Source organism: Lepisosteus platostomus, chromosome 26, assembly GCF_059453375.1.
Source record: "Lepisosteus platostomus isolate fLepPlt1 chromosome 26, fLepPlt1.hap1, whole genome shotgun sequence".
In the NCBI taxonomy this organism is placed as follows: domain Eukaryota; kingdom Metazoa; phylum Chordata; class Actinopteri; order Semionotiformes; family Lepisosteidae; genus Lepisosteus; species Lepisosteus platostomus.
The window spans coordinates 15,851,258-15,861,184 of NC_142636.1; the positions used below are offsets into that span (position 1 = coordinate 15,851,258).

Below are 9,927 nucleotides of genomic sequence, written 5' to 3' on the forward strand. Positions count from 1 at the left end.
TTGAGAATGATTACTTTTCCAGGCTTGGAGGTGTGACTGGGATGTTTGACCTAATTAAGTAGATTCTTCAGCCTGTCTGAAGCAATAGATCTCATACTGTCCGTCATTCCTTCAGGCAGCTTGTAAAGGGATGGCTACACGGAGGGGATTTATTATTATTATTATTAGGAAATCGACTTTGCAGCACAGTCTGACATATTAGAACAACCATCGATCATCCAGAGGTCAGGACAAGCAAAATTTCAGAAACATTACATAATTTAATAATATTTTAAAGCAATGGGGTGCAGAATGAATAAACAATTTCCCAATCACTTTCTGTGTGTGTTCTCTGGGGTGGAGGGGATGTGACACTACTGTCAATGCTGTTAGCCTTCTGTAGATCCCTACGTTTGTAGAGAGCATTTAGTTTGATCTGATTTAACTAACCTGCTAATGTATGTGTCTGACATAGCAATCCAAAGCAGTTTTCATTTGCACACAATAATAAAGCTGAAATGTATTTGCTCAAGAGCACAACAGCAGTGTCTGATAACATAAGAAAGGCCATAGGCCCATGTAGCCCATTTGGTAGTTGATGCAAGAACCTCATCCAGGTGTTTACTTAACAAATCCAGGTCATCAGCTTCAACAACATGGCTGAGCAGCTTGTTCCACACTACCACCACCCTTTATGTAAAAGGGTTCACAAAAGGAAAAGACAGTGTGATCTCACTGAAGACAGAGATTGGAGAAAGAAAGGTATCCTAGTGTCTGTCTTTGCCTTTGCTCTGACAACAATGCTAATGGGATTGGGTCACGTCAAGGACAGAACACAGCAGAAGCCAACATTTCTGAGCATGTGCATGACTGCTATATTTAGTCATTTCACAAGCCTGATTGTAGCATCAACAGTTTAACAACACCCTCCCGCCTGTGCCATGCCATCCTTATCTCCTATTCTTCACCTTCACAGTATTAGAGCTGTTCTTGGCTCAGGTTACTAGGAGGCACTGTACTAACTTCCATTCGCTCACAGCTGGGATCCTCAGAGACAGCCCTGCTTTCTCCCTGGAGCAGCCAGCCCTGTTGCTCAGGAAACAGCATTTGCTGCAATGAAGTGAGGCCAGTGAGATCCAGTGACAATGTGATGCTCTGAGCCTGCTGATCTTAATTTTCTATTGCTCATCAGACTTGTTTTTCTGATAGGATTTAAGAAAAGGGAATTGAAATTTAAAGACATAGGGCTTGAAGTGTTCGCTTGGTTCGTCTCCTGCTCCTGCCCCTCGTCACTGCTCACTCCGCTGGTTGGAGGGGCACAGCCTGCGGTCCTGTGGCCAGGGGACCGGCCCTCAGCTGGGCAGCTCCAACACTCCAGACACCTGTCAGTATGCTTAACCCCTGAGCGCTGTTATTCCTAGTGAAATTTATTAATGATATAACTTTACAGCATGTCTGTAGACTGTAGGAGGAAACCAGAGCAGCCAGAAGAAACCCAGATGAACAAGAGGTTAACATGCCCCACTTTCCCTTTCTTTGAGAAAAGATTTAGCTTTTTAATTATAGGATCTCCCAGGAAGCTCAGATAATTATAGCCTTTATTAAAGAGAAGAGTCTGAGCAGAAAGAAAAAGCAATCCCTCCCTCGTTGTTTCTGAACTGCATGAAGGCCAGGAACCATGTGGCTGTGTCCATGGCTCTTAGCCCTCAGGAGGGAAGAGATGACAGGAGGGAGGCTGAGACTCTCCAGGCTCTGGCTGGGAGGAGAATCTGAATTCACAGGAGCCTCCCACTTCCTCTGAAACAGTTTTCGCTTCTTGTCAGGGTGGCAGTTTGCTTGATCTGAGTATCTCATCCGTTTCTTGAAAAATCTAGAGAACCGTCCTCAGCATCACAGCTGGATAGCTTGTTTCAGACCCCCACAACCCTTTGTGTAAATTGGTGTCTCCCGTATTTCAACTTTAAAAGCACTTTGGCATGGTCGCAACTTATGCCCTAAGTTTTGCAAAGGTTGCCATACTGTTTGCAGACAGGTTTGATTTGCAGAGTCAAGGTAGAAATCAACAGATGTAAAGCAGGTCTGTTCTCTATCTTTCTGTGCCGGGCCATACAGGCAGGGCGGAACATCGTCCTTTTCATTCACAGCTGGTTGGCATGGGGGGTCTGGAAAAACTGGGTTTCAATCCAACAATCACCCCTCCCCACTCTTCTAAAAAGGTGTAATTTAACTTCCTGCAAATAGCTCCTCCCCCAGGGCTGTGAAAGGGGCCACATTAATGTTTTGTTCATATTCATGCCACTCCCAGCACAGAAATACAGCTGGAAAAAGGAGCACTGTGAATAATTCAAAAGGCATTTGAACAGAAGAGGCGCTGGAATAATGAAGTCTGGCCTGGTCTGAGGTCCTGTGTTGGCCCAGGCAAACGCTAACTAAGAGCTCTTTTTCCCTCCTGTTCCACAGTCCCTCCATTTCATCTCCTTACTGACCCCTGACAGAATGGAACAAAGGATGAGAACCTGAGCTGATGAGTGATAAGAAAGGTAAAAAATGAGAGGAGACCATTTGGTCTTCTGGCCTGCGTGGTACTGAGTGGTCTGCGGATTCAGGGATGTCATCCAGTCTTTTCTTGGAAGACATCAATTCAATTCAACTTTATTGTTCCATTGGGAAACACTCCCAACATAACACAATGACAGGAGCCTGGCCCACTCTCCCACAAACCTTTGTGTAAAGAAGTGCCTACTGTTCTCAGTTTTAAATGCACATATACAGTCTCCTCATTTTTAAAACTTTACATTTTTTTCAAAATATGTTTAATGTTTCACAGTTTTAACGCCCATTTTAAGACAGAATATCAGTGCAATGTGCCTTTTTGCGACACTTTATTGTATTTGCAATCTGTAACTACACACAGGACTTGGGAATAACATGACTCTTATCTTAACAAGCTACAAACTGTCCTAATTATTATACTGACAGAGTACCCATATCTGGTAGCTCTATGAGGAAACTAAAGTACCATCTTCTGGCTGCTAGACTTAAAAATAAACATTATAAAGCTGGAAACAACACAGCCGCGAGTTCAGCAAATAATTAAAATGAATTAAAATAAACTGCTCCTGTTCAAAGTGCTCCTGTTCACAACAAGTAGTTTTTAAACACAGAACTGTGTCATCCAGCTCTTTGAACTCCAGACAAACTGTTTTCAGCTGGATTTCTGTTGTGTATTTTCTATTGTCCATTCTGGGAGAAGCACGGCGTGGTGGCTGCCGTTGTGATTGTTTTTGGAGTTGGGGTTATGCAGAGTGCTGCCATTGTGGCACAGGGGACGATGGGATTTTAGGGAAAAAACCAACAGAAAATAAGAAAGAAGTTGCCCCAGTCTTCTATTTTAAAGGCCCATTGAAGAGCCATCATAAACTATACAGTTAGTCTGACAGGCCCTGTAAGATATTGACCAACCCAGCAAGTCATCAGTTCACTGAAGAGTATTTTGATTTTAGTCCTATGTGATTGGTAAATTACTTAATTGAACAAATCACCTGTTAATTGATCATAATGGAATTGCTTCAGTTCTTAAGAAACTGGTGATCTCATGGTGATTTAGTAAGCCTTCTGCACTGGGGCTCTCTGGGTGTCAGGAGCTGCATTCAACTGGAATAAAGGTCAAGAAGAAGCTGGGCTTTTCTTATAGAAGGATGTTCACACTGTCAGATTATCAATCAGATATTTTTAATATAGTCACAAGGGCTCTCGGTGTACTCGGTGTGTTTATATATAAAGAAAGAGGAAACAATATATCATCATCATATTATAACACTTACGGCCGACAGGTGCTGTGTAAGAGCCGGCTTACCAGAGCGGTGACGTCTCCGCCCTTCCCTGTGATAGCAGGACTACAGCCCCTGGGGTTTGGAGAGATCTCTTTTTAGCTCACCGGGCTGGGTCCATGTTGAGTGATGCGGGAGTCCCGGGTTCGAGCCCCCGGCGGAGCGGGGCAGACCTAATGCGGCAAGGGCGCCCACCTGAACCTCGTTGTGTTACAATATTCAACATGTTGTGTGCCTCATTATAAACACCCTAGGTCTAATCATGACAGAAAATCTCCATTAAAAGATGAGGTTTCTCTCCACTACCTATTACGAGAATAACATACCTCTTAAAAAAAATCTTTTAAAAAAAAACAAGGCCGATAGTCTGACCTTGTTACACTCAAGAACGTTATATTACGAATATGACACATTGCCACACTCATTAACTCTCGTTTTGTACAGCGTACGAAACAGGTAAATGTTAAATAGCTTCCTAAGCAACGAGAGAATATTCTCTTAAATGTGCGATATCGACAAACCTAGGTAAAGTTACAATTGCTAATAAATCCAGACGTTGCTTTTTACTGAAATGTGCATGCATTTCCTCCTATCAGCCAAAGCGACGGTAAAAAACGAGCGTCATCTAGTGGAAACACCATGAATCGATTTAAGATTCACAGAATGTGCTACGTGCTCTGGAACAGTGGCTACCATTAGCTAAACTCTCAACCCCAAACTGATTTTGTATTGGATCTGCTTGCTTATTCAGAGGTTTTATTCAGACTTTTTCTTGGACATTACTCAGTGTAAAAAATACCCGACCGCAAGGCACAGTTTCCAGTAACATCAGCACACAGAACATCCCGACCTCTGCGAATTGAACTTGCGGTTTCGCTCTGGCCGACAGTCTTGGGCGGAAGAAGAGCGGAGCGGGATGAAACCGAGCTGAAGGGTGTTAACAGCAATGTTAGTTGATCGTTATCATTTAAGTGAACTTACCCAGTACATTAGTTATTATATAAGGAAAGACGACTTGTGTGTTTTGACCACATACTATATACTAGTCTAGTATATTATTAGCAATAGTATATTTATTAGCAATAGTATATTATGCGAGTTTATAGGGTGGACCAAATTTGGCATTTTGCGACGGTGTTCTGTACCGAACTCTTAGGAATGTCGAGACCCTACTGCACTGCCTCCCCTCAACCGTCTGCTGGTATTTCTGATTAAACAGGTCCTTATAGATGAGCGGCAGACAATAAACACACGAGGGGAGTGACACTGTAGCAGATACGCCCGCAATGTGACTGAAACTGTCGGAAGCTTTTTTTCCTCTCGCAGACACCCGTTTGGTTATATGCACCACACCTGAGTAATGATAGTTCTGAAACGCCAAAGCTGGAACAGGGTCGAACGAATTAGAAATATGACCAAACAGAAAACTGGAATCGATAAGCGATAATCGATTAAGAACTGGAGCAAAAACCACAACAGTACGCGGAGTTCCTCCCAGACCGAAACTGTCCGAGTCTGTCCCGGAGTGCTGAGGACCGCTAAGCTGCGGTTATCTGTGTGTTAACTTTGACTTCCCTGAACAGGTACATGGAGATTACCTGAAAGACCCTTCTATGGAGTAAGAATTGACAGATAATGCTTAATATATATATCCCTCGGTAGGCGAATGAATAAACTAGGAGACAGCGTTCTGAAACCCGTATGATTTAACAAGCGCTTCACGCAGTATTAACTTTAAACTGTAATAAATTATATAGGAAAACTGAAGGTTTCGTTACTTGCTGCAGTGACAGGTGGGTCATAACCGTTTTCCTCATAACGTGATGAAATTACAACCGTTTCGAAAGGAAATGCCCAATTCCCAGAGCGCTGAGGACACGGTCCTGCCTTGCGTGCTGTGTAAACTACGCTTGGTGCGCCTTCCCGTGTAGGAGCTACCGCATAATAATGGTAGGCAGAAAGACTAACGGGAAGCAGTCGATTCTTTAAAATTTCAGTTTTTGCTATAGTACAGGTTCTATCAAACGTTCAGAAGTTAATTGCTGTCATGTAATAACCGCCTCCCTCTTAAAATATATGTTAATTAAGGAGGTCGTTCACTGTGAGTGACATTGCTTAGAAAAGTTTACCCTCCACATCTGCTAAATAAATCTTCTTGAATAATGGGACAATATCATTATTGATTGACGATTTTTAGCATTGTACTCTAGTCCATGAGACAAGTCTTCATTTTCAGAATCTACCACAAATCTTCAGCTTCACCCAAAAAGAAGGTGAATGGTTGTGAATCACTCCCCTGTCCAGGTCATGAAGACTTCATTACTCTTACAATAAATTAACTCATATTTCCTGTTAGGAACGTTTGTGACATAAAAGATGGCTGATCGCACTAAATGTCCAGGCGAGATGATATCTTATTCTATGGTTTGCCTACTGATACATTTTGAAGATTAAGATTTTGAAGCAAGAAAAAAACAAAGTTGACCAAACTGAACAGTAACAGGTTTCCCCAGTTGGCTACTGGTAACAGATGTTGTCACGTCTTGTCTACCTGTGGACAAAACAGAACACATATCTCTCTGTAGGTGTTTTAGGAATTCAGGTGTAGGTACAGTGAGTAGTTTCAGAAAACTTACAGCAACTCACTCCCCCACACAGGTGTCCATGTCCTCTTGTAACGATTTCCCCTCTGTTGAAACACAAACAGAAAATGCACCAGTAATCAGTGTGGCACAGCATGTGAAATCACTCAGAAACCCTTCCCCTGCGTGTCTGACACTGAAACTGAAGCTCTCTGGTCTTCGGATAATGTCGTCCTCTGGGTCAGTGAGCACAGCCTCAGCTGTGGTTTCGCCCCTCTCTGCTCTCTGGGCGTCTCTTTGGAAAAGGTGTCTGCAGCCAGACAGATTCTAAGCGCAATTTCCTGTTTTTTAAAACTATTACTTACTCAGACATTTCTGTAGCCTCTTGGAGCGTTTGAGGAAGCAGAAGGCCAGGCAGAAAATGATGAGGATCCCGAAGAAGCCACCGAAGACGCAGGCGATGAGAGTAGTGAAGTAGTTGCTGTTTTCTGGGGATGGAGAGAAGGTTTGACTTGCTTTACTGTGGCTCTCTGTGAAACAGGCTTGCTTGCCGATGCCTGTCCAAGAGCACAACTATATCACCCACAATGATCTCATTAGAACACTGCTTTAGGAGATAACAGAGTTATTTTACATTGTTTCAGGGTGAGACTGACAAGGGGGTGAATGAGAGGAGTGTAAATTCACAAAGGACTGGGTGAGCCACACACGCCGCGAAGCTCTTTGCCTTTGTTACAGCCCTGTGTTTGCATTTAGGTTGGTCTGATTTGCACTGAGGGCAGCACAGCCTTGCAGCGCTGGGGCCCTGGGCTGCTGTCTGTGTGGAGTTTGTATGTTCTCTTCGCGTTTGCTTGGGTTTCCTGTGGGTGCTCCAGTTTCCTCCCACAGTCGAAAGATATATACGTGTGTGCGTGTGTCTGTGTGCCCTGCAATGGACTGGTGTCCTGTCCAGGGAGTGCCCTTCCTTGTGCCTGTTGCACGCTGGGATAGGCTCCAGCTCTCCCACGACCCTGTCCTGGTTCAAGTGGTTAGAAAGTGGATGGATAGTGATAAATCATCAGTCAGAAGGGTTCTGTACAGAGGCAAGTGAGCTCGTTTCCTTGCAGAGGCTCGAAGCAGGTCACACACCTACCGGTGATGGAGAGGTACCCCTCTGCTGGTCGTATCCCCGGGGAGAAGCAGGTGACGTAGGTCCCGTTGTCTGCCTTCACCGTGGTGGCCATCCTCCAGACGGCACGCAGCTCTCTGCCCCTGTTCTCACAGTAGCCCATGATGACCTGAGCGGACAGGTAGACATTGTCGCCGGGGCAACGGATGCTGGCGTTCACACTCCAGCTGTAGATGTTGAGCTGCAGCTCCTGCACCCCGGCGGGCACCGTGCTGACCCCGCACACGAAGTTCACGGCCTTGCCGCTGGCCACCGACACGTTCTTTGGGGGGGTGGTGAACTCCTCTGCAGGCAGAAGGGCCAAGACAACGAATCAACCAAAACATCAGGAAGCCACACCTTTTCATCCAACTTCAAAATCCAAAATATAAAAGAGCACGCAAACATTAAACAACCATGTTTTAATCTACCAAGAATGCAAGTCAAGATATTTCAAGGAGCAAGTCAAGTCTAAGACTGGCATCCTTCCAGGGTGTACCCTGCCTTGTACCCACTCCTTGCAGAGATAGACTGTGGATCCCCCGCGCCCCTGTACTGGATAAAGTGGTTAGAAAAAGGGATGGATGGAAGTAAAATCTACTTCCAGTGCAGATAAGTTAGAGGGGGAAAATGCAGTGTTTCAGCTGTTATGAACTAATGATTTTTCAAGTTCCTCATCTGTATTTCAGTAACTACTAAGGAGAACAGGCTTCTGAAATGCTTTGAGCTTCTACAAGAAAATTCTAGCTTCCGTGTTGAGAAGCAGGCCCTCAGAGGGCAGACTGGAGCCTCTCTCTCCTCCTTCATTTGTCAGGGAAATGGCTTTATTTGTGTGAAGGGGGGTTCAACTATTCCGTGGGGCTTCCTCCTGTGTAACTCCTTTTCACCTCCCCAGATAGTCAAATAGTGAAAGTTTTCATGGGAGATACGACCAGTCTCTCCAATATGTAATTGCACTGACGCTGAGTCAGTCGCTGTAGAAGCACCGTCATGGATTTTAAGGCCATGAAATTTGGTTAACCTTGGCTTGCAGTAAACAGTTCTTCTTTTAAATAGTTTAGTACTCCACCCAGTGGCGTGACCGCACACAAAATTGTGGGTCAGCCAAGAATGGTCTGGACCAGCAGTACATGTGCATGCTATTGGGTAGACAAGAACATTGATTTTACCTGAAAGTGTCAGAGTCAAATAGAGTGAAACCCAAACAAAATTAAATCAAGCATCATGATAATAGCTTTTTTTTATGCTGGAGATGGCTGAAGCAAAGGAAAATTAAAGGTCTAGAATGTTGCATGTTTCGCTTACTGATCATGACCGGCTTGAAAAAGAACTTAACTGAAAAGTTATTTTAGAAAACAATGATGTAGCAGGTTGAATATTCTTGCTGTGTGTGAGAACACTTTGAATCTCTCTTTAGGCCTCTGGTCCATTAATTCAGATTAATGACAGTACACTATTGGACTGCTTTATTTAGATCCTCAGAGCACTGCATGAAAGCTGAAATGCTGGCTTCAAAGACTCTCTGATGTAATCTGGGAGGGAGATACAGTACTTTTAGTTTGCTGTTCTGGAAGTAGTTCTGGGGACTATAGAAACAGAAAATGAAGGAGCCACATCAGGTAGACATTAGTATGTTCTAAAGGCATGTATGGTCATTTTTCTATATAATTATTTAAAGAACTCAAGCATCATAATTCCTCTATGCCCAATTTAATATCATTGAGCCCATATAAGTCTCTGAGATCTTGGCTGCCGATCCCTGCATTTAAAGACCAGAGGATCTGAGGGTCTGAGAGACAAGATGGGAAGGCATACCTGCAGAGCCGGGAAGTGTGAGCAGGACCACAGCCATGGAGACGGCCAGCCAGAGACGAGACCGTCCGGGATGCATGATTTCTCCCATGTCTGCTACCCCCAGACCTCCCAGAAAAGCCAAATCCTGGTAACTGGTTTCCCGATCGTGGACTCCTGGACTGGAAGGGTACAGAAGGGGTAATCTTAAGCCCAGTCTTCCTCCCACGTCCCTGTGGAGCAGCCGGACACCAGTGGGGATACAGATCCCCCTCTGCTCACTGCCGGGACAAAATGCAAAAGCTGTGATTTGCAAGCAGGATGTGCAGAAGTCAAATAAGCCAGAACAGGCTGGATCTGCTGCACGATGCTGCAGGGAGCAGCTGGCCCAGGAGCCTATGTGATGTCAGCTTTCACTTCCTGGCCTCACTCAAGATCTCTGCCCCTGCACTGCGCTTTCCCCTTTTGGGTATTCCAGGGAAGGACCCGCATGGGGTTCAATGGAAATAATCATGAGTGGCTGAGAGGTTTGGTTAGTGACAAAATCAGATGATGGGCATAGTCAAAGGGGTCAGGATTTGGAAACTACATTCTTAAA

The 9,927-nt window shown here is 44.6% G+C and overlaps 1 protein-coding gene across 1 annotated transcript; it reads right to left on the minus strand.

The window, feature by feature from the left end:
* Nucleotides 1–2,840: 2,840 nt before the first annotated feature.
* On the minus strand, nt 2,841–9,602 carry LOC148640424 (uncharacterized). The gene is made up of 5 exons (XM_088621002.1): nt 9,354–9,602; nt 7,524–7,844; nt 6,757–6,879; nt 6,446–6,498; nt 2,841–6,360 (listed from the first exon to the last, which is right to left on the minus strand). Exons 1-4 carry the CDS (start codon nt 9,439–9,441, stop codon nt 6,452–6,454), a joined length of 579 nt encoding a protein of 192 aa, XP_088477128.1. The 5' UTR covers nt 9,442–9,602; the 3' UTR covers nt 2,841–6,360; nt 6,446–6,451.
* Between the last annotated feature and the right edge of the window lie 325 nt (nt 9,603–9,927).